The sequence below is a fragment of the Notolepis coatsorum genome, assembly GCF_963971535.1.
Source record: "Notolepis coatsorum genome assembly, contig: SCAFFOLD_834, whole genome shotgun sequence".
In the NCBI taxonomy this organism is placed as follows: Eukaryota; Metazoa; Chordata; class Actinopteri; order Aulopiformes; family Paralepididae; genus Notolepis; species Notolepis coatsorum.
Window position 1 is genome coordinate 1 of NW_028173477.1, and position 25,000 is coordinate 25,000.

The 25,000-nt window shown below is 45.8% G+C and overlaps 1 protein-coding gene across 1 annotated transcript in view; it reads right to left on the bottom strand.

Moving 5' to 3' along the window:
* Nucleotides 1-208: 208 nt before the first annotated feature.
* Nucleotides 209-25,000, bottom strand: part of LOC311247777 (RAD52 motif-containing protein 1-like) — a gene marked incomplete at both ends in the record, with an annotated part of 51,287 nt that continues 26,495 nt past the window's right edge. The window contains 2 exons of the mRNA XM_084338775.1: nucleotides 209-307; nucleotides 23,644-23,803. Coding sequence (XP_084194901.1) covers nucleotides 209-307; nucleotides 23,644-23,803 — 259 coding nt within the window. The remainder of the gene's footprint in view (nucleotides 308-23,643; nucleotides 23,804-25,000) is intronic.

Below are 25,000 nucleotides of genomic sequence, written 5' to 3' on the forward strand. Positions count from 1 at the left end.
ATCTGCTCTATAAAAGGACAAATAAAGCATTGTTAATTTGTAAGAAACCTCAGTGAAAACGGCGCAGGGTAAGTTATATTCGTTATTGTTGTGAAATGTGATAGAATCCTATCAAAATGTGGCAGAATTTGGACACCATGACGTTACATCATTTCACATTGATTTTCTTGAAAATATATTATTATTATAGTAGCGAGTGTTTTCTCACCTAGTATGATGAGGAGAACGTTCTGAAAGGCCTGGACCAGAGCCTTGTCTCGTACCCACCTCTGGAGCTTCCCATGCTTGTGGCCACGCAGCTCAGGACCTGGACACGAAGAAGAAAGAAGAAGAAGAAGAAGAAGAAGAAGAAGAAGAAGAAGAAGAAGAAGAAGAAGAAGAAGAAGAAGAAGAAGAAGAAGAAGAAGAAGAAGAAGAAGAAGAAGAAGAAGAAGAAGAAGAAGAAGAAGAAGAAGAAGAAGAAGAAGAAGAAGAAGAAGAAGAAGAAGAAGAAGAAGAAGAAGAAGAAGAAGAAGAAGAAGAAGAAGAAGAAGAAGAAGAGAGAAGAAGAAGAAGAAGAAGAAGAAAGAAGAAGAAGAAGAAGAAGAAGAAGAAGAAGAAGAAGAAGAAGAAGAAGAAGAAGAAGAAGAAGAAGAAGAAGAAGAAGAAGAAGAAGAAGAAGAAGAAGAAGAAGAAGAAGAAGAAGAAGAAGAAGAAGAAGAAGAAAGAAGAAGAAGAAGAAGAAGAAGAAGAAGAAGAAGAAGAAGAAGAAGAAGAAGAAGAAGAAGAAGAAGAAGAAGAAGAAGAAGAAGAAGAAGAAGAAGAAGAAGAAGAAGAAGAAGAAGAAGAAGAAGAAGAAGAAGAAGAAGAAGAAGAAGAAGAAGAAGAAGAAGAAGAAGAAGAAGAAGAAGAAGAAGAAGAAGAAGAAGAAGAAGAAGAAGAAGGATCTTAAAGCCACGCAGCTCAGGAGCTGGACACACAGAAGAAGAAGGATCTTAAAGCCACTGGGAAGAAAGTGCTCTTGAATCTGGTGGTCCAGCCTGGGAGGACCTGTAGTGTCTGAGAGGGTGTGCTGGGTGGGAGGAGGAGGACTGTAGTAGTATTAATATAATTAATATTAGTAGTAGTAGTAGTAGTAGTAGTAGTAGTAGTAGTAGTAGTAGTAGTAGTAGTAGTAGTAGGAATATTAGTATTAGTATTAGTATTAGTAGTAGTAGTAGTAGTAGTAGTAGTAGTAGTAGTAGTAGTAGCAATAGTAGTAGTAGTAGTAGTAGTAGTAGTAGTAGTAGTAGTAGTAGTAGTAGTAGTAGTAGTAGTAGGAATATTAGTATTAGTATTAGTAGTAGTAGTATTAGTAGTAGTAGTAGTATTAGTAGTAGTAGTAGTAGTAGTAGTAGTAGTAGTAGTAGTAGTAGTAGTAGTAGTAGTAGTAGTAGTAGTAGTAGCAATAGTAGTAGCAGCTGTAGCAGTTGTAGTATCATAGTAGTAGTATAGTAGTAGTATTATAGTAGTAGTATTATAGTAGTAGTATAGTAGTAGTAGTAGTAGTAGTAGTAGTAGTAGTAGTAGTAGTAGTAATATTAGTAGTAGTAATGATAGTAGTAGTAGTAGTAGTAGTAGTAGTAGTAGCTGTTGGTAGGAGTATTAGTAGTAGTATCAGCAGTAATGATAGTAGTAGTATTTTTTGTTGTTTTTAAACTTAAATTTGTATTAAACATTTATAGACATACAACACAACATATACAATAACATCAACAACACTATTAAACAGACAAACAATAAATAAAAAATTTAATACTCAAAAACAAAATAAAAAATACTGACATGAGCAGAAATTCCCCAAACATAAATAATAAAATGGAAAAACATAAAACAGTTGTCATACCCTAAACAAAAATTTAAATAAAAAAGCTAACTAAAGCAGCATTTTGTGACATGGGTTCAGAGACCCTCCTTGAACCTCTTTCCTCCTTTACCCTTCGCCCTCTTGTGTTGCATTTGGTTCTTCCTCTGTGATGTCGTTTTCGTTCCCCTTGTAATCCTCCCACTTTCCCCATCTTTCTCCAAATTTCTCTTCCTGTAACCTCAGCATGTGTGTTATCCTCTCCATATCCTGTATCTCCCCTACTATTCCTACCCATTGTGCTATTGTCGGTGGGTCTTCTTTGTACCACAGTCTTGTTATTGCGTTTCTGGCCTTCTCTATCAATTTGCATATCGCTGTTGCCCCCCCCTCTCCCACCTTCTGAATCCATGGTCCAACCTCCCTGGTTTGAATCTCTTGTCATGTGCTATCCATCTCAGAACCCCTGTCTGCTTCTCCAATTTGTGTGTTTCATATGGTCAAGGTGCATTTGGTGATTGGATCTAACAGTCCCTCTTTCTCTTTGAATAGTTCCCTATCTCCCACCAGAGCTTGTACCTTGTATCCCTCCCCTTCTTTTTCAATGTCTTTCCATCTTGCCTCATACTTGTCGTTACACCAGCATGTCACTGCTCTCAGTTGTGCTGCATAATAGTAATCTTGTAGGCTGGGTACTGCCATCCCTCCCTCTTCCTTTGGTAGTTGTAGTGTTTTATATCTGACCCGTGGTCTTCTCCCCGCCCATATGAACCTCGATATCAGTCTGTCCCACTCCCTGAATTGATTCTGTGGTATTTGTATCGGTAGTAACTGGAACAGGTACAGTAACCTTGATAGTATGTTCATTTTAATGACCTATATTCTTGAATTGAAGTCCAAGGGCATTACTGTCCATCTCTCTAAGTCTCTCTTGATGTTCTGATTTATCTGTGTATAGTTCGCCTCAAACAGTTTCCCCACCCCTCTCGTGATGTTCACCCCTAAGTATTTAATCTTGTCCATGTCCCATCTTATCCCGTACTGTTCCCTAATTTCCGTCGTTGGGGTATAGTTCCATGCTAAGGTCTGTGTCTTTGTCACGTTTAGTTTGTATCCTGAGTAGTGGCCATATTCCTTCAGTAGATCCATCAGTGCCGGGAAGCTCTTGTCTGGTTGTCTCATGTATACTATCACTTCATCCGCAAATAGGCCTAGTTTATATTCCGTTCCCTTTATCCTTACTCCCTTGATGTCCTCGGTCTGTCTGATCAGTTGTGCCAGTGGTTCTATGAAAACGGCGAAGAGCGTTGGTGAGAGACAACATCCCTGTCTGGTAGCCCTCTCTAATCCGATTCTATCCGTCAGGCTGCCATTCACCTTAACCCTCGCTGTCGGTTCTTGATATAGTATCTATAGTGTTTTTGATATAGTGCCTTGATCATCTTCATTGCCCTCCCATTCAGTCCGAACCTCATCAATGTTCTGTATAAAAATGTCCAGCTCACACCGTCGAATGCTTTTTCTGCATCCAGGCTAATCAGTACCGCGCTACCACCTTGTTTTTGTATCTCCTCTACTATGTGTAATGTCTTTCTCACGTTGTCCTGTGTCTGTCTCCCTTTAATAAATCCAGTTTGATCTTCATCTATAATGTCTGGCATAAACGTCTCAAATCTCTTTGATATTATCGATGTATACATCTTGTAATCCACGTTGAGTATGGACACGGGTCTGAAACTACTACATAATTCTCTATCCTTCCCTTCCTTCGGTATCGTGGTGATTATGGCTTCCTTCCACGAGGGGGGGCATTTTGCCCTCTTCCATCGTGTGTCTGAACGCCGCCCCTAACATGAGTGCTAATTCTGTTCTAAATGTCTTGTAGAATTCCGATGGGAATCCATCGCTCCCCGGAGATTTGTTGTTTTTAGCTCTACTAATTGCCTCTTCGAGTTCTCGTTCCGTAATTATTTTATTTAATTCTTCATTCTGTTCTTTCCCTATCGATGGTAACTCTAGCTTCTCCAGATATGCTTCTATTTCCTCTTCTCCCGCTGCTTTTGGCTGTGTGTATAGTTTCTCATAGTATTCTCTAAATGTCCTCTCTATTTCAGCTGGGTCCCTCAATATTTCATTAGTCTTTGTATCCCTTATTGTGTGTATCGTGTTCAACTTCTGTTGCGTCCTAATTCTCCTAGCCAACAGTCTGGTCGCTTTTGGTCCCCCTTCATAGTACGTTTGTTTCATGAACCTCGCTTTCTTTTCTATTTCCGTCAATAATTCCCTATTTATCCTGGCCTTTACTTCTTTGATTTCTCCGAGCGTTTCCTGTTCTTTTGATATCTGGTGTCTCCCCTCTAGCTTCTTCAGCTTCCCTATCAGATTGTGATATGTCTCCGTTCTGGCCTTCTTCAGCATTGCTGTCTTCTCTATCAATTTCCCCCTTATCACCACCTTCAGTGTGTCCCATAGAATGTTCGGGTGTACCGCCCCGTTGTCATTTTCTTCCTTATACCTGGCTATCTCCTCCTTGATCTGACTCACCACCCCCTTGTTATTTAATATTCCTACATTTAGTCTCCAGATCGTGTTCCTCCGTCTCCCTTCTACTGTCAGATATATGGCACTGTGATCCGATATGTCCGCTACTCCTATTCTGCTCTCCCGTACCCTGTAACTGTCCCCCGTCGTCATCAAAAAGTAGTCTATTCTCGCATATGTCACGTGCGGGTGTGAGTAATGCGTGTATTCCCTGTCCATGGCGTGCATCCCCCTCCAAACATCTGTAATTCCCATTTCCGTCATCTGAATATTCATATATCTACTGATTGGTGCCCGTCCTTTTCTAGTACTCGTGGTGTCTAGGTCGTGATTCAGTACTACATTAAAATCTCCCGCGCATATCAATATCCCTTCTAGTTCCATCACTATCATATCAAAAATGGTCTCATATAAATCCCTCTCACTCTCTGGGGGTGCATAAACATTCACTAACGTAATCATTTGACCCTCCATTTTTCCCTTCACCAGAACAAACCTTCCCTCCTTGTCTCTTACTTCCTTGATCAATTCAAATTTGACTGTTTTTGATTAACGTGATTACTCCTCTCCTCAGGTTCCGTTTAAAGGAACTATAGTATGCATTTTCATATCCAAATCTCTTCAGTTTCTCATGATCCTGTGCTACCAAATGTGTCTCCTGCAGAAAAATCACTTCCATCTCACTTTTTTTACATTTCAACATCACTTTGCCCCTCTTTATCGTATTATTCATTCCATTAACGTTTAACGACATCATTTTTATACCTTTAACCATTGTCATCTTTCTTCTTCTTTCGTCTCTCAGTCCCCCCCATGTCACATTCATTCCCCCCTCCGGTTGTAGCCTCCGCTCTCTTCACCGAATACATATAATGATTAACATAAATAAAAAACATAAACTTTACATAAAGTGCTCCCAAGGCGTTCGGGGGGTCCCTGTGTCCCCCCCTGTCCCCTGCTGGTGGGTGAGGAGTAATTGCTCTCCTAGTGAGAGGCCTCCTCCTGACGGCTTGGGGGTTTGAAACCTTTACCCCCAACCGCTCGTCATATTTGTCCAGCCTTCTTACTGTTTTTATTGCTGTCGAGCTCCTGGTCAAAAGCACTCTGTCCTTCATTCTGATCAAAGACCCCCATTTCCTAGGTCCCTCTCAATGTGGCTCATATGTTCCAATGTCCCTCCTTCCTCCCAAACCCGTGTGTGGTGTCTTCTGTGTACCCCTTCTTACTTTCTTTTCCTCCCCTCTATTTTCTATGTGATGTCCATTTATCCCCTTAATCCCTTCCAACTGTGTTACGCAGTGTGTGTCTATGTATTTGTTTCAATATGTTCTGTGTTCCGTCTATCATACCTAATTATATTTCAATTTATTTCCTCCATCAGCATGTGTATTATGTGTCCATGTATACGTTATGTTCGTTCCTATATCCTGCCTCTACCTGGGAATGTGTGTTTATGTATATGTTATTTCAGTTTCTATATTTTGTCTCTATTTGTATAGTTTTTTCAATCTCTTGTGCGTGTACTCATCCGTTCGTCTCCTCCCGCCTCCTCTCCCCTCCTTCTCAGTCTCTGGCCTCCTCGTCCGTCTCCGCCTTCGGTCTGTCACATCTCACCTCAACCTTCTCCTCTCTCCTCCCTCCTCTCCCGGGTTTCGATCTCCTACTCTGGTCCATCTGCGTGCTTTCTCCAATCTCTGCTGCAGGCTCAGCGTCTGGCCCTCCTGTCCCCTTCCTTCTCCGTCCTCCGCCATCTGCATCCCCCGTCGCCTCATCTCCTCCGCCGCCGTCGCGTACGTCACCGTCCCTTCCTTCCAGTGAATCCTTAGCGAGGTCATGGGTGATTGGAATTTCATTCTGTTTTCTTTCAGAATTCTCTTCAGTCCCGCGTAGGACCTGCGTGTTATTGCTACCGCTGTCGAGTAATCGTGATCAAACGACAGTCTTTTCCCCTCGATTTCTATCTTCTTGGTCCACGCGGTTCTGAGTATCAATTCCTTAATCTCAAATCTCAGAAAGTTAATAATCACCGCCCTCGGAGGTCTGTCCGGTTGTGGTCTCGGAGCCAACGCCCTGTGGGCCCTCTGTATCTCCATTTTTTCCAGTCCCGTCTCCTCCAGTTGTTCCTTGATAAGCTTTTCCACATATTGGATCACCGATTCCCCTTCGACTCCTTCTTTCAATCCCCATATTCTGATGTTATTTCTCTGTGACCTCCCCTCCATGTCCGATATCTTTGTCTCCATCTGTTCTTGTTTTTGAATCGCACACGTTAACACCTCGTGTATCTCTGTGTTCCATTCCTCCGTTTGCGCCGTTCTAGTCTGTAACTCTGTTACGTTTCTGTCCTGTTCCGCCATCTTCTCATCCACCCTTTTGAGTTCTGTATACATTTCACCTCTGAAGTCCTCCTGTTCCTTCCTCAATTCCTCCCGTAACTTCCCAATATCGTTCCTTATCGTGTCCGTGTTCAGTTTTATCGTCGCTGTTATGGTCTCCAATATCCCGGCCTGCATGACCACGGCCCATCCTGGCTGTAGTAGTAGTATTAGTAATGATAGTAGTAGTAGTAGAATAGAATACTCTTTTAATTGTCATTGCACACAAGTATACAAACGAAATGGCAGGGGAGCTCCCACAGACCGTAGTACAATATACATATAACACTGTACACTGTACATATAACAGAATATTTTAAATAATAAAGTGCATGATGAGCGGTAACATAATGGTTTATCAAGTCCAGGTAAAGTGCATGGTGCACGTGAGGGGACAGTCAATGAGAGTTTAACAGTCTGACTGCTTGGGGGAAAAAGCTGTTCATAAGTCTTGAACTCTTCGCATGTATGGACTGGTATCTCCTCCCCGAGGGAAGGAGCTGAAAGAGGTGATGTGCTGGGTGAGACTGGTCCTTGATGATACACTTGGAGCGGTGGAGGCAGCGGGAGGTGAAGACAGAGGTGATGTTTGGTAGAGGAGTCCCGACGATCCTGCCTGCCGCCTTCTCCACCCTCTGTAGAGCCTCTTGCTCTGCCTTTGTGCAGCTGGAGAACCACACAGACACACCGTAGGTCAGCACACTCTCAACCGCACAATGATAGAAGTTGACAAGGAGATTTGGTGGCAGGCCAGCCTGCTTCAGCTTCCTTAGGTAGTATAGGCGTTGCTGAGCTTTCCCGATCACTGAGGCGGTGTTGGTGCTCCAGGACAGGCTCTCACTCACACTGAGACCCAGGAACTTGAACTCAGTGACCCTCTCCACTACCTCGTTGTTGATGAGCAGAGGGGAGTGGTCAGGCCTTGATCTTCTAAAATCCACTATGATCTCTCTTGTTTTCTTTATATTGAGCGCCAGGTTGTTATTGTCACACCAGGCTGTAAGGTCTTCCACCTCCCTCCTGTAGGCAGACTCATTGTTGTTTGTTATGAGACCCACAATTGTGGTATCGTCTGCAAACTTGATGATGTAATTGGAGGGGTAGGAGGGGGAACAGTCATGTGTGAGCAGGGTGTACAGTAATGGGCTGAGTACGCAACCCTGCGGGGCGCCGGTGCTGAGAGACAGGGTGGACGAGGTGTAGTTGCCCAGCCTGACGGCTTGTGTGCGGTTTGTGAGGAAGTCCAGCACCCAGTTACACAGTATATTACACAGACCCAGGGTTTGGAGTTTACTAATGAGTTTATGGGGGAATATAGTGTTGAAGGCAGAGCTATAGTCGACAAAGAGCATTCTTACTTCTTACTTCTTCTTTACTATCTTAGTAATGATAGTAGTAGTAGTAGTAGTAGTAATAATAGCATCAGCAGCAGTAGTAGTAGTAGTGGTATCAATAGTAGTATCAGTAGTGGTAATAGTAGTAGTAGCAGCAGTAGTAGTAGTAGTAACAGCAGTAGCAGTAGTGTAGCAGTAGTAGTATTATAGTAGTATATTAGTAGTATTATAGTAGTAGTATCAGTAGTGGTAATAGTAGTAGTAGTATCAGTAGTAGTAGCAGCAGTAGCAGTAGTAGTATATTAGTAGTATTGTAGTAGTAGTATCAGTAGTGGTAATAGTAGTAGTATCAGTAGTAGTATCAGTAGTAGTAGTAGTAGTAGTAGTAGTAGTAGTAGTAGTAGTAGTAGTAGTAGTAGTAGTAGCAGCAGTAGTATTATAGTAGTATATTAGTAGTATTGTAGTAGTAGTTATATCAAAGGTTATATGGAGTCAGATCAAGAAATGAACTGGTCAAAACAAAGCTGCAATTAACACTTTAAGTGCCGAAAACGTGTTTAGGCGTCCTTCCCCGCCATGCTCAAGTTGCAGAGGACGCCGTAACTCGTCTTTAATATCAATATTTCAAAAATCTGTGATCGGAATCATATTTTCCATCCGCAGCCTTCACACACAGTTCTGAGCTCCTCTCAAACCTCTAGCGGTTCAAGAGCGCCATCTGGTGGCCGATCGGCAGAAGCGCCAAACAGGAAGTTATGTGGTTGAAGTGCTGATCGTCCATATTACTTCCGGGCACTCTCTATAGGTCCCGGGAATCGATCTCGACACAATACATAGCGATCCGTTGCCAATAACTCGATAAACAACATGATTTGGACGTATATACTATTATACAACCTGGAAATAGATCGCGTATTTCTACATCCCATAATAGGAATATTTCAGTTCCACGTTCATCGTCCAACGGCGCGAGGAAGATACGGTAAGATTCAGCGTTATTTTTGAACGTGTTCGATATAAACTGCTCTGATGATCATATCACCCACACTAGATGAATGATATAACGCTGCCCACGGAATTATAAACGATCCCCCGCCCATCCGGTCATCATCAGATGATACGTAGAAACTTCTAGAAGTACGTCCAATTGAAATTTTTGATCTCGCACAGATTCCTACCAAACTGTATTTCATCATCAATATAATGCATTTGGGGCTATAAATCACGTTCTGGAGAAAGCTGCAGAAAGAGATGAAAACATACTTATACTTTAGACCATATTTTACTATGAATATGTGAATGAAAAAGTTTAACGTTGCTACACAATGAACAATACATATAGGACCTTGAATGGGTCCTAATAATGGCAATTTAGCAATAGAATTTAAAAAGTTATAGCCCTGCAAAGAAGGGGAACTTTTCCATAGACAAATAGAGCTGGCAAGGGATGGTATATCATGAATTTAGCCTTAGGCAATCAAAGTGTTAAGCCAATTGAACTGAAGGTCAATGACAAAACTTTACAGTATCCGTCAGACATAGCACCGGCCCTCAATCAGTATTTTGTAGAGTCTATGGTTGCAATAGCCCAAAGCTTCGCAGTTCAGGACAGTAGTCCTAATCTGCCATCTACTGTCAATATTAATGAACCAGCAGTCGTACCAAAATCAGTCACTGAGATAGAGGTTGCAAATATAATTACATCCCTCAAATCCTCAAGAGCTAATGTCTTTGGAGTCAAAGACATTGAAGTTAAATGATCTTGTGGAATTTAAAACGGCACAATTAATGTATAAAGCAAAAAGTCATGCACTTCCAAGAAACATTCAAGAATTGTTCTTTGATAGGGAGGGGGGTTATAATCTGAGGGGAGAACACAATTTAAAAGTGCTAAATGTACTCACTACCATGAGAAGACACTGCATCTCGATATGTGGAGTGAAACTGTGAAACAGTCTAAATGTGGTGCTAAAGCAATGTCCAAACATGAGACCATTCAAACTGATGTATAAGGAAATTATGTTCACAAGGTACAGGGATGAGGAAGGGACTTGATATTCACAGGTGTTTAAATTTTTATTTTATTTCTTTCGTGTTTTACATATATAGTTTTTGTTTTTTTGTTTTGCATATATATATATATATATATATATATATTTTTTTTTTATGTTTTAAAATAGTACACTCATTTGAGTAGTGGAAAAGGGGTAGGATTAAATAAGTGTATACTTCTTCCTACTCCTTTTCGAACATGTAGATTGAGTTGTGTTTTGCTTTTGTTATTGATTTGTTTGTATTCATTGCATGTTCGAAATAAAGATTTCAAATAAAAAGAATATATATATGGCATGGACACACTCATGCTGAAAGAGATAAACTCCTCTATAGTGAAGTCACTGACCCATATAATCAATATGGGTTTCAATCAAGGGAGTTTTCCTAACCCATGGAAGCCTGCCTTGTGGTCCCTTTATTTAAAAGTGGTGACCCTCTCATGACATCCAATTACAGACCCATCAGTATTCTACCCATAGTGTCCAAGGTATTTGAAAAACTGATTGCCAAACAGGTCACTGATCATCTTAATAACAGCTCCTTCCCACTGCACCCAATGCAATTTGGATTCAGGGCCAATCATTCAACAGAAACAGCAACATGCTTCTTCTTAGAGAGAGTCAAGGCTTCAATGGACAGGGGTACGGTTGTGGGGGCTGTGTTCCTTGATCTAAGGAAAGCTTTCGACACCGTTAATCATACTATTCTACTCCAAAAGCTGGTCAATTTCAACTTCTCCATAGAGTTCCTCAACCTCTTCAAATCATACCTTTCATTCCGTTCCCAACTTGTCAAAATTGAAAATCATAAATCTACTGCCATCTGGTCTGTCAACTGGTGTCCCGCAGGGCTCTGTCTTGGGTCCAATCCTGTTCAGCATGTACATTAACGATTTGCCTTCGGTGTGTGGCCAATGTGATGTACTGATGTATGCTGATGATATGGTGATCTTTACACATGGTAAAACCACAGAAGAGGTTGCAACCAAATTGTCTAATGTCATGGTGAATGTCACATCCTGGCTTAAGAACAGCTGTTTACAATTGAATGTCTCTAAGACTGTCTGTATGTTCTTCTCCAAGGGCCACAGAGAAGTTGCAGAGCAGGATATCTTCATCTCCGGTCAGAAATTACAGGTAGCATCAGAATACAAGTACTTAGGACTATACATAGACCGAAACCTTAGTTTCAAAAATCACATAAAAAAAAAGTCTATCAAACTTCAGGTACATAAGAAACCTCCTTTCAACCGAGGCAGCAAAGCTATATTTTCATTCAATGGTTCTTTCCCACATCACATACTGTTTGATAACCTGGTCCAATTCATATTCCACCATTCTGAAACCACTTCAATCACTATACAAACAAGCAATCAAAATTCTAGACAAGAGACCATTCAGGTACCATCACTGTCACATTCTAAAAAAATATAATCTACTCAGTTGGGAAAACCTGACTCTTTATCAAAACGTCTGTCTAGTTTTTAAAATAAAGTGTGGATTGGCTCCTCCTCCTTTGTCCGGTTTCATCAACCTCAAGTCTGCCTCAACCAGGAACACTAGAGGTGCGGCAAGGGGGGACTGTACAATCCCTTTAAAAAAAAGTGTATTTGGCCAGGCCGTCTTTTCATATAGAGCATCCCACCAATGGAACTCAATACCTCATACAATTAGAGTGTCCACATCATATCATTCATGTGCAGGGTTAAGGAATGGCTCATTGAAAACCAGAATTGTCAACACTGTGTGTGTGTGTGTGTGTGTGTGTGTGTGTGTGTGGATATGGTGCGTTTGTCTATGTCTGGGTCTTTTAATATGTCATGATGTGCTCTGTCCTTGTGTCCATGACTGTATTGTGCCCTGTATCCCTATCGTATGTCTATGTGCTTTTGTTGTGTTTTTATTCTAATGTTATTTATCTTGATTTTATTCTGTTTTTATTGCTAACCCTTTTTCACACAGGATCTTAGCCTGTACCTTCTGGGAAATGAGCCTTTTGGCTCAAATTGGGTCCATTTACATCTGTAAAATGTTTTATTAATGTACGCTGTCCCCCTTGATCAAATAAAGTAAACCTAAACCTAACCAAGTAGTATTAGTATTACAGGAAATGTACCTTACTAAAAATGGTAACTACAGATGAGGTACTAAAAAAACTGAGCGCCCTCCAACCGAACAAGGCCACTGGCCATGACAACATCCCCTCCAAATTCCTCAGAGACTCAGCAGCCGCCATCACCCCAGTCATCACACACATAATAAACCTCTCCATAAAACAGGGACACGTCCCCAAGGACTTCAAAATTGCGAGAGTAACACCCCTGCACAAAAAGGGCAGCAAATTAGACCCAGGCAACTACCGCCCTGTTTCTATCCTTACATCCATCTCGAAAGTCATGGAAAAAATAGTATACGAACAGATCGAAAAGTACCTTGCGGAAAAAAATCTAATCTACGAATTCCAATCTGGCTTCAGAACATCCCACTCCACTGACACATGCCTTCTCTATTTGAACGACCACATCAAACAAGAGGTGGACGCGGGAAAATACTGCGGCATGGTCATGCTGGACCTACAAAAGACACTGTCAATCACACCATTCTGGTTGACAAGCTAAAAGCAATTGGTTTTGATAGTCTATCAGTGAGCTGGATACAATCCTACCTGGAGGGGAGAGAACAGATGGTGGCGGTAAACGGTACCCTATCCCCCCCCCCTCACAGTGAACTGTGGTGTTCCACAAGGAAGCATACTAGGACCACTACTATTCCTAATTTATGCAAATGACATGTCGTCAGCTTGTGACTGCAACTTGTTCCTGTTTGCGGACGACTCAGCCCTGCTGGTCTCTGACAAGAACAAGTTACAGGTTGAAAAAGCCCTCAGCTCAGAACTAGGCAAAATCTGCATATGGCTCGCCGACAACAAACTATCATTACACATGGGCAAAACAGAGTCCATTCTCTTCGGTTCAAATAACAAACTCAGCAAGACCGACAGCTTCTCGGTTACAGTGGGTGACTAATATTGTCACAAGGAAAGATGAAATTACCTACCTGGGTTCCATCCTAGAGGCTAATCTTTCCTGTGACAAAATGGCATCCAATGTAATAAAAAAAGTCAACCAACAAACTAAATTCTTGTACCGGATCTCCTCTCTGGTAAACAAGAATACCCTGAAGACTCTGGCAGGAGCACTCATTCAAGGGTACTATGACTATGCTTGCACCTCATGGTACCAAAGCACCTCAAAGGCACTAAAAACTAGATTACAAACATCTCAAAACAAACTGGTCAGACTACTGCTTGACCTTACTCCTAGAACCCACCTCACCCCTGCCCACTTTGACAACCTAGGATGGCTTAGAGTAGACGACAGAGTACAGCAACTTGCAATGGGCCTGGTCTACAAGATACACTACGCGACCAAGGTACCCATGTACATGTCAAAATACTTCCCAAAGGTCAGTGAATACCACGATCACAACACCAGAGGGAGCTCCACAAATCATGTTAAACCCAGATTCGGCTCAAACAAGGGACTAAACACGTTTCGCAATTATGCCACATCAATGTGGAACGCCCTACCCAAAGCTGTAAAGGAATATGAATCACTACCCACTTTCAAAAACACTCTCAAAGAACACCTACGGGAGACTGCAATTCGAAACTGGCCCCTACAAATGTCCTAACCCAGTTGTACAGTAAATGACCAAGTATGGCTTTGTCAGTATTCCAATGTACAGTGTACACTGTACAGTGTACAGTGTCCCCCCCCCCTTAAACCACTGCTAATTATGTACTTAGTATTACTTGCCAGACAGTACAACTAATTATGGCAGACACTCAGAATAACACGGCACGGTGACAAAGAAATATCATTGAGGGTATTTATTATTATGCAGCAAATTGTACAGAGATGAGAATTAAGGTTGCGCTTGTATGGCGAAGAATATGAATAAGTCAGTCAGTAGCAAAAGTCAGTGGGAATAGAATAATTCCTACGATGGGGTACTAGACTAACGCCGCCTGGCATAGGATAGCAATATAGGGGGAAACTCTGGTACCGCTGGAGACAAGGGGTTTCCTCCCAGAGATGTAAGCTCTGGAGGGAAGAAGAATGTTCGGATACTCAGTCTGTTCAATTGAAGAAGAAGGGGGTTCGCGTACAGAATCCAGTCCTTGTAATCCAAATGCTCAGCAACAAAGCAATAACTGTAATCCAATTGCACGATAGCAATGACGATAGCCAGCTAGCTTCGGTCCACGAAGCCAGCCCGAAGTAGATCCTCAAGGTGGTTAAATCCAAACGACAGTGGGTATTAACGATGCTCTTCTCCAGGTAGTACGTTCCACAATCACTATAATCCAACCAAATACTGGTTCTGCAATCGCCGCCGTCGGTTCCAATATGCACATGTCCAGTAGGTTCTCCGACTAGGCCCTCCTCGTGTACTGGCACCAATGTATTTAGTCCACGTACACTGGCTAAGGTTCCACTAGCTAAACGAACAAACTGCTGGGTAATGCTGCACACGAACGAACTGCTGTTGGCACGATACACAATAAATAACGACTCTTTACTTCACATTAAGCTAAGTCGAACTTGACGTTACTGCATTAACTCTGACACTTTTACTATTCACTTCGCACGTGGTTCTCAACGCTCTGTTTAGACGAACTGCTTGACTTCACTGTTTTACCAAACGAACGCACACGATGAACTGCTACTGTTCGCACCTGCCGCGATATATATACTTAAGTGGCTTTCTAGTGCCAAACCTCAGTTCTCGTCTCGAATCAATGCGCCGTCTCCAGGCATGTTCCAACATGCCTGGACTCGCCTTTGAACCTGACTTTAGGGGCTCGCCGTCTGGCGCCGATAACGTTATCCAATGAGGAAAGTGAATATTACTGGGATTCAAACGCAGGCTTAAAGGGATATAACGTGTATATATAAATAATATACAAGGTATATAAAACAATAAATGTAGATTCTCAGCTTTTAATCTGGCCCTTCACAACAGCCGCCTCCTAATTAGTCCGCACCTAATTAGTTAAAGGAGACAGATTAATAGTCCAGTCAACGGCTCAATACTTGTTGTGAGGAGTAAGGCAATCTACAAAGTCAGTGGGTCATGGTCGTCATCAGGGGAGTCAGGGAGCTCCGGCAACTCTATCAGCTTCGCCACGGGTCGGGTGTAGGTCCGCCCTTGGACTATGACTTCTGCCGCTCTGACCTTCCCATCGGCACCAGTAATCACTTTGCTTACGCGGCCGGCCGGCCACGTAGCTCGGGGTAGTGACTGGTCTATGATCATAACGACTGTGTCCACCTTCAGGTTGTCCCGGTCCTTTACCCACTTCTGATGGGCTTGGAGGGACGGTAGATAGTGGAGGAGGAAACTGGTCCAAAACTGGTCAGCCAATACCTGACTGTATCTCCACATTCTTCGGCCGTTCACCTCCTCAGGTCTGTACACCGCCTGTGGAAGGGCAGGGTCCAGCCGCCCCATCAAGAGATAGTTTGGGGTGACTGGGTCGAAGTCTGCTACGTCACTTGAGACGTAACCGAGGGGCTTCGAGTTCAAGACGCCCTCGATCTCCGTGAGGACTGTCGTGAGGACTTCTTCCGCCACGGTCTGGGCCCCAAGCACGGTGTACAGAGCAGTCTTTATAGAACGGACTTCTCTTTCCCAGGCTCCCCCGAAATGAGGGGCGTTCGGGGGGTTGAACTGGAATTTGATCTGAGAGGGAGCGAGGCGGGTCTTAAGTCCTTCACCCATAGCCTGGAAGCTCTCTCTCAATTCTCTTTCTCCGCCTTTGAAGTTTGTCCCTTGATCGGACAACAACACAGACGGGCTTCCTCTTCGGGCTTGAAATCTCCGGAAAGACATGAGGAATGAATCCGTACTCATGGTCTGGAGGATTTCTATATGAACAGCTCGGGTGGTCATACACTTGTACACAATGCCCCACCTCTTCTCTGTCCCTCTTCCTTTCTTGACGTTGAAAGGGCCGAAGCAGTCCACGCCCGTGGAGTGGAAGGCCTTCTCGCCGAGTCGAAGGCGGCAGGGAGGCAGGTCGGCCATCATAGGTATACTGGGCTGTGCTCGCCACTTGCGACAGTTTAAACAAGTCCGTTGGAAGCGACGTACTGCTTCTCTCCCTTGAAGTATCCAATAACGTCGTCGGATCTCAGCGAAGACTCTCTCTGCCCCCGCGTGGTACACATCCTCGTCGTACTTCTGTATGATCAGCTCGGTTACCTTGTGTCGGCTGTTGAGGACGATAGGATGCTTGACATCATCCGTCAAGTCTGGGGCCCGTCTCAAACGACCACCCACCCTGATGAGGTGCTGGGTGTCGAGCTCGGGGGCCAAAGTGAGCAGTCGGCTGTCTGAGGGGATTGGCTTTTCCCCTTCCAGGCAGTCTAGCTCATCTGGAAATGAGTCTCTTTGGGCTCTCTTTAGCAGAAGGAGTTCTGCCTCTGCGTAGTTCGATGCGTCAATGTCTGTGGTGGGGGGGGCCTCAGGGTGGTGCCACAAGAATGTCCTTTTCTGAGCACTCTCAAGGGTTAAGCAGTCGTCTATGTTAGGGTCCGTTGGAGCTGGGGCGTGCGTCAGCCCGCAGAACATAGACTTCTTGATCTCTGCCTCCTCTTGACTCGCCTCCCGTGGTGTGGGGGTAGGCCACTCCTCCTCCGGGAGCTTGAGGAACTCAGGACCGTCACTGTAAATGTTGGGACGTGTGAGGTCGTCTAGGGACATCCCCCGTGTGATGACATCTGCTGGGTTCTGCTTGGTGTCAACGTATCTCCAGCACGCTGATCCTACCAAGTCTTGAATCTCGGTGACTCGGACTCCGACGAAGACTTTGTATTGACAAGAATCGGACTGGATCCATGTGAGCACAGTCATGGAGTCTGACCACAGGATTGTCTTTCGCACCGTTATGGTGAGTTCACGTTGTATCAGCGTGGCGAGTTGCGCGCCTACCAGAGCTGCGCAGAGCTCTAGACGCGGGATAGATTGTTGCTTGCGGGGGGCTATTCTTGAGCGAGCCAGGACGAAGGCTGTGTGTACTTCTCCTCCCTCCTCTCGGGCTCTCAAGTAAGCCACCGAACCGTAAGCTACTTCTGAGGCGTCACTGAAGACGTGCAGGTCCATCTGACACGTCTCCAGCCGCACTGTGGGTGGGAAGTAGCTCCGGCGAATGTTCACATTTTGGAGCGAGTTGAGTTCTCCCTCCCACTCTCTCCAGGTGGAAGCCAGGTGGTCGGGTATGGGGTCGTCCCAGCCCTGCTCCTTGTCCCACAGTTCTCGCACCAGCATCTTCGCCCGAGTGGTGTAAGGTAGGATACACCCCAGCGGGTCGTATTGGCTTGCGAGTGTTCTGTATACGCTCCGTCGAGTGGTCGGTAGAGGGGTCGACCTTCCCTGCTCCTGGGTCAGGGGTGTGTGTTTATAATGGAGCGAGTCTGTTTTGAAGCGCCAGACGAGGCCCAATGTAATTTCCTGTGCTTCACCTGGGGTGGTCGCCATCCAGGTCTCGCTGCTTGCTGCCTTTGTCTCTGGGGAGAGGCTGCGAAGTACTTGAGGGTCACTGCTGGCCCACTGCCTAAGGTCGAAGCCGCCTTTGATCAGGGAGGCTCGGAGCTTAAGCAGGATGGCTTCGGCTTCTTCTGGCGTTGATACGCTTTGTAGGCAGTTGTCCACGTAGAAACTCCTCTCTCGCTTTGTCTGACCTCCTCGTCAGCTCCAGGGTCTTCGGTCACGTGCTTTTGTAGTGCGAACGTGGCGCAGCATGGGCTACATGTGGTGCCGAAGGGGAGGACCTCCCATTGATAAATGGAGGGTTGTTCATCGTCGATCCTCTCTCTCCACAGGAACCGCAGCAGGGGCTTGTCCTCCTCCATCAGTCGCACCTGCAGGAACATCCCTTTGATGTCGCCGCTGATGGCCACTTTGTCCTGGCGGAAACGTAGTAATAATAATAATAATAATAATAATAATGGATTGGATTTATATAGCGCTCTTCTCTGACTGACTGTTGCTCTGACTCAGAGCGCTTCACAGAGTCCATTATTCGTTCATACACAGTCATACCGGTGGTGGTAAGCTACAATTGCAGCCAGAGCTGCCCTGAGGCAGACTCACGGAAGCGTGGCGAATAATCAACGCCTACGGCCCCTCCGACCACCACCAACATTCATTCACATGCATACACATTCATACGAGGCAAGTAGGTTAAGTGTCTTGCCCAAGGACACAACGGCAATGGGATGGACATGGGCTTGAGCGGGATTCGAACCACCAACCCTTCGATCATTGGACGCCCCGCTCTACCCCTGAGCCACGCCGCCCCACAAGTAGTAGTACGCCGAGGAGGGAGGGGCCGAGTGTCGGGCCGGGTAGGAGCAAGTTATTCAGGTTCTGTAGTCCGATCTGGTAACTGCAGTTGAATACAATGCGGTTCTTGCCGTTGTGGTGGACCTTGTGATGGGGCACGTACCAGGATTCAGTCGTCTGGTCTGCCTCTTGATTGTCAATTTTCTTTATATGTCCCGCTGTGATCAGTTTGTCGATCTCAGCGTGGTATATAGTGGCTTGAGGGGGGTCTTTAGCTAGACGCCGCTCGGTGTTCAGTAGATAGCGTTGTGTCGCTTCTTTTGATGCGTGGAGGGTGGGCATCCCCTCTCGCCTCAAGAGTGGAGTTGCGTATCTCATCACTCCGTCGACCTCGACCCTCTTTGTCTTCTGCTCGAGGAGGGCTATGGCATACTTGTCTTCCTTGGAGCGAACTAGTTTCCGTTCGTTCTTGAAGGGCATCGAGTCTAATGTCCATAGTCTCTCGACGTGCTGCAAGAGGGTGGTGTCGTCGTCGCTTACCCTCGTGTAGAGGCAGCGTGTGGCCGTCGGTCGGTTGGAAGACCCGGAGAGGGGGCCTTGGAGCGTCCAACCCAGGTGGGTCTTGACCGCGGCTGGGCAGCCTCTGGGTCCGATGTGGACCTGGTCCGTTGGGACGATGAGGTCTGCGTGGTCGGAGCCTATGAGCAGGGTCGGGGTGGCGCCGTCGATGAACGGTATAGGCAGTCGGCGTAGGTGCACGTATTTCTCCATCAGCTGTGGGATGGGGTAGGTATAACGTGACAGACTTATGTCATGGCTTGTGAAGGCATTAGTGATGCTGTACCGCTTCTCGGGCTGCTCGACCGCTGCTATTGTGAATGAGACGTTTTCGCCCTTTATGGTCTTTAGGTCTCGCCGAATAGTACGGATTGTCATTGTTTCTTCGGTACCCCGCAGGCCCAGCTGGGCTGCGGCGGAAGCGAGGAGGAGAGTCTTTTTAGACCCATCGTCGAGGACGGCGTAAGTGTCCAGGACCTTGTTCTCGTAGCTTAAGAGCACTCGGACCACCTTCAAGAGCACTCGGGAGCTCCCGCTCTTCGCAGGGTCTATATACATGACATCTACTCTCAAGCTGCTTTGTGGTACGGGTCTCCTCTTGTTGCTGTCGTGTAGGACATCCAGGTGGGCGCCGTCGCACTTGCTGCATCTTTTCTTCAGGCGGCACTCAGCTGCCATGTGGCTGCGCGCGCAGCGGAAGCAGCGGCGGTTCGCTTTGATCCACTGACTCACTTCGTCAGCAGTCACCTTCTTGAAGGTGTCACATTGAGACAGCCAATGTTCATGTTCACAATACTGGCAGGCAATCTTCCACTTTCCCTTCGCGGGGGGGTGTTGTGATTCTTGGGCCGCGGCACTGACTCGGCCTGGTGCATAACGGTCACGGACCGGCGGTTGTCATTGAACCTCCTCGGTCCATCTTTAGGGTTAGAGCCACTCCACACAAATGTGTCTAATCGTAGACTGCTGACCTCCCTGGCGAGGAAATCAGCCAGGTCTAAGAGGGATGGTTCTGGGCCGTGGGGGTCACGGTGGTCTTTCTGCCACCGAAAACGCTCTTGGCGGGCTGGAGGGAGCTTCTCCAGTATCCGCTCCATGTTGGAATTTGCATATAGTTCATATCTCCCCTTCTCCTTTTGTGACCCCAGCATCCCCACAAGGGATTGTACCTTGATAGAGAGGTCATCTAGTGCTCTATTGTCTTTGGCTGGGGGGAGGCGGTCGATATCTCGTATTTCTTGGATCACGTAATCCCATATGCGTCCATAGCGCGCGTCGAGGGCCACCAGAGCATCTGAGTAGGGGGTTCTTGAGTTCGAATATGCCAGCGCTATGTTATGCGCTCTGGGCACTTTAAGGTGCTTGAGGAGGATGGCATATTTATAAGACTCGTCGTGTACATCGGACATTATAGTCTCTAAACACATGCGTAGTTCCGTATACTGTGCTCTGTCCTCACGCGTAAAGTCTGGGAACGTGGGTGTTCCAAGGTAAGATGCCATGGATGGCTGGGACACAGATGCGCGTAGGGGGAGAGGCCTCCTGGGCGAGTCTCCCCGTACGGGTGGTCGTGGGTTAGTGCTGGGTGGGTACCAGAGGCCGGGCCCCCAGGTGCTGCTCCTCGGTGCTGACTGTGTATTAAACTCACCCATGGGTTGGGTCGGGGGTTTGTAACGCAGTGGCTCGGGGCTGAGGTCGGGGCTGTACTGGGCCTCCTGGTCCAAAATAGGTTCCTGCTGGTGGGCTTGATGTCCTCCCTCGTCCTCCGCTAGGTCCTGGAGTCTCCTAGTTAGTTTCTCGGCGACGTAGGCGGGATCTTCCCGTTGGCTGGGTCCCGTATAGACCGGTCGGGGAGGGGAAGGTGCCCTCGACCCGTGTCGTGATGATCTCCGGGAGCTCCGTGTGGACGAGGGGGGGGTCGCCCTCTGGATCAATTGTTCTATCATCTGCGCCTGCAGACGGTCTCGCTCCGCTTCGCGCTGTGCATTGGCGGCGGCGCGCTGTGCATCGCGTTGCGCGTTGGTGCGGTCTCGCTGAATGTTCTCTTCAACCTGGAGGCGCCTCTCTTCCAGTCTGATAGTCATCGCTGCGTCAGCCTGGAGGCGACTCTCTTCCAGTCGGATGCGTTCGTGTGCACTCTGTTGTTGCGCTTGGAGGTGCTCTCGTTCCACTGCAGAGTGTTCGCGCTCACTAAGTGTCTGTGCTTGGAGACGGTCTCTTTCGGTTGATGCAGTTAGTGTGGCGATCAAGGCTTGTGCTAGTCGCTGGTCAGCCTCGCTGGGGGATGACACTGATGGAGGTGATCGGGCGCTGACAGGACTTGGTGGGGACCTGTTCTCTTGGCGCGCTCCGAGGTCCATCTCTTGAGCGCTGCTTCTTGATTTCTCCCGCGCCCCGAGGTCCATCTCTAAGACGCGGTACTCTTCTCTTGGGTGCGCGCCGAGGTCTATCTCGGGTGCGCGCTCTTGGGTCTCTTGCGTTCCGGGGTCTATCCCGGTGGCGCTTTCTTTATACTTTGGCGCTCCGGGGTCTATCCCGGTGGCGCTGTCTTGGGGTATAGTCACGTCATGTCCCGCTTGTTCCCCCCCGTGAGCTAGGTCAGTTTCGTTTGAACCCACTGGGGTCTCTACTGGTGGGGCCGACAAGTCGATAGGATTGGGCATGCTTAAGCTATCAGTTTTATCCGTGCTTAGCGTCTTTTTAGATAAGCTAGGAGGTAAAACGAAAGCGTAGTCCTCCAGGTGTGGAGGGGGCTGACGTTTGCGCCTAGGGCGCTCTAGTTTGGGAGAGCCATTTGGAGAGTGTCCGCCGCTGGCCATATCACTATTAATATGATATTAAGATTACTGATACCCTCCGGCTCGAAGGACCAATTGTAACTGAGGGGTTACAAAACCCTGACTGTATTAAAGATTGTGATAGATTAAACCACTGCTAATTATGTACTTAGTATTACTTGCCAGACAGTACAACTAATTATGGCAGACACTCAGAATAACACGGCACGGTGACAAAGAAATATCATTGAGGGTATTTATTATTATGCAGCAAATTGTACAGAGATGAGAATTAAGGTCGCGCTTGTATGGCGAAGAATATGAATAAGTCAGTCAGTAGCAAAAGTCAGTGGGAATAGAATAATTCCTACGATGGGGTACTAGACTAACGCCGCCTGGCATAGGATAGCAATATAGGGGGAAACTCTGGTACCGCTGGAGACAAGGGGTTTCCTCCCAAAGATGTAAGCTCTGGAGGGAAGAAGAATGTTCGGATACTCAGTCTGTTCAATTGAAGAAGAAGGGGGTTCGCGTACAGAATCCAGTCCTTGTAATCCAAATGCTCAGCAACAAAGCAATAACTGTAATCCAATTGCACGATAGCAATGACGATAGCCAGCTAGCTTCGGTCCACGAAGCCAGCCCGAAGTAGATCCTCAAGGTGGTTAAATCCAAACGACAGTGGGTATTAACGATGCTCTTCTCCAGGTAGTACGTTCCACAATCACTATAATCCAACCAAATACTGGTTCTGCAATCGCCGCCGTCGGTTCCAATATGCACATGTCCAGTAGGTTCTCCGACTAGGCCCTCCTCGTGTACTGGCACCAATGTATTTAGTCCACGCACACTGGCTAAGGTTCCACTAGCTAAACGAACAAACTGCTGGGTAATGCTGCACACGAACGAACTGCTGTTGGCACGATACACAATAAATAACGACTCTTTACTTCACATTAAACTAAGTCGAACTTGACGTTACTGCATTAACTCTGACACTTTTACTATTCACTTCGCACGTGGTTCTCAACGCTCTGTTTAGACGAACTGCTTGACTTCACTGTTTTACCAAACGAACGTACACGATGAACTGCTACTGTTCGCACCTGCCGCGATATATATACTTAAGTGGCTTTCTAGTGCCAAACCTCAGTTCTCGTCTCGAATCAATGCGCCGTCTCCAGGCATGTTCCAACATGCCTGGACTCGCCTTTGAACCTGACTTTAGGGGCTCGCCGTCTGGCGCCGATAACGTTATCCAATGAGGAAAGTGAATATTACTGGGATTCAAACGCAGGCTTAAAGGATATAACGTGTATATATAAATAATATACAAGGTATATAAAACAATAAATGTAGATTCTCAGCTTTTAATCTGGCCCTTCACAACAAGTAGTATTATAGTAGTACTACAGTAGTAGTATTACAGTAGTATTACAGTAGTAGTAGTATTACAGTAGTATTATAGTAGTACTACAGTAGTAGTATTACAGTAGTAGTATTACAGTAGTAGTTAGTAGTAGTAGTAGTAGTAGTAGTATTACAGTAGTAGTAGTATTACAGTAGTATTATAGTAGTACTACAGTAGTAGTATTACAGTAGTAGTAGTATTACAGTAGTAGATTACAGTAGTAGTAGTAGTAGTAGTAGTAGTAGTATTACAGTAGTAGTATTACAGTAGTATTACAGTAGTAGTATTACAGTAGTAGTAGTAGTAGTAGTTAGTATTACAGTAGTAGTAGTATTACAGTAGTAGTAGTATTACAGTAGTAGCAGTAGTATATAGTAGTATTACAGTAGTAGTATTACAGTAGTAGTAGCTGTGTTTACCAGTATCAGAGTAGGTCTCCTCCACCACAGCGAGTCCTCTGGTGCTCAGCGCATGCTGAGGGAAGGAGAGGTGGAGCAGGCAGCCGTAACGAAGCCTCCTCTCTCCCTGCACCTCCCCCTCCTCCTCCCCCTCAGCAGGGGCAGAGGGCAGCTCCTTCAGCTGGGGAGCAGGGGAAGATTGATTGATTGAATTGATTGATTGATTGAAAACTTTATTAACAGATTGCAGAATGGGTACAATACAGTACGGCTCAATACATACAATTGTTAAGGGGATGCAGACCAGAGAAAGACTTTTGTCTTGTTTACATCAGGGTCCCCCGTTTTCAATTCATCATAACATATATGACACACACGACATAGACAGTACTGCTACATCTATACATTTATGACATACCAGATGTGCAAATACAGTACTGTTTGTGATACAAAAAGAGGTTGGGTAGGTGGGGTGGGGTTGGGTGGGTGGGGGGGGGGGGGGGCTGTACGGGGGGGGTTGGGTAGGGGGTGGGTGGGGGACATTGTACATTGGAATATTGACAAAGCCATACTTGGTCATTTACTGTACATTGGAGGGGGTTGGGTTAGGACATTTGCAGGGGCCAGTTTCGAATTGAAGTCTCCCGTAGGTGTTCTTTGAGAGTGTTTTTGAAAGTGGGTAGTGATTCACATTCCTTTACAGCTTTGGGTATGGCGTTCCACATTGATGTGGCATAATTGCGAAACGTGTTTAGTCCCTTGTTTGAGCCGAATCTGGGTTTAACATGATTTTTGGAGCTCCCTCTGGTGTTGTGATCGTGGTATTCACTGACCTTTGGGAAGTATTTTGACATGTACATGGGTACCTTGGTCGTGTAGTGTATCTTGTAGACCAGGCCCATTGCAAGTTGCTGTACTCTGTCGTCTACTCTAAGCCATCCTAGGTTGTCAAAGTGGGCAGGGGTGAGGTGGGTTCTAGGAGTCAGGTCAAGCAGTAGTCTGACTAGTTTGTTTTGAGATGTTTGTAATTTTGTTTTTAGTGCCTTTGAGGTGCTTTGGTACCATGAGGTGCAAGCATAGTTGTAGTACCCTTGAATGAGTGCTCCTGCCAGAGTCTTCAGGGTATTCTTGTTTACCAGAGAGGAGATCCGGTACAAGAATCGAGTTTGTTGGTTGACTTTTTTTATTACATTGGATGCCATTTTGTCACAGGAAAGATTAGCCTCTAGGCTGGAACCCAGGTAGGTAATTTCATCTTTCCTTGTGACAATATTGTCACCCACTGTAACCGAGAAGCCGTCGGTCTTGCTGAGTTTGTTATTTGAACCGAAGAGAATGGACTCTGTTTTGCCCATGTGTAATGATAGTTTGTTGTCGG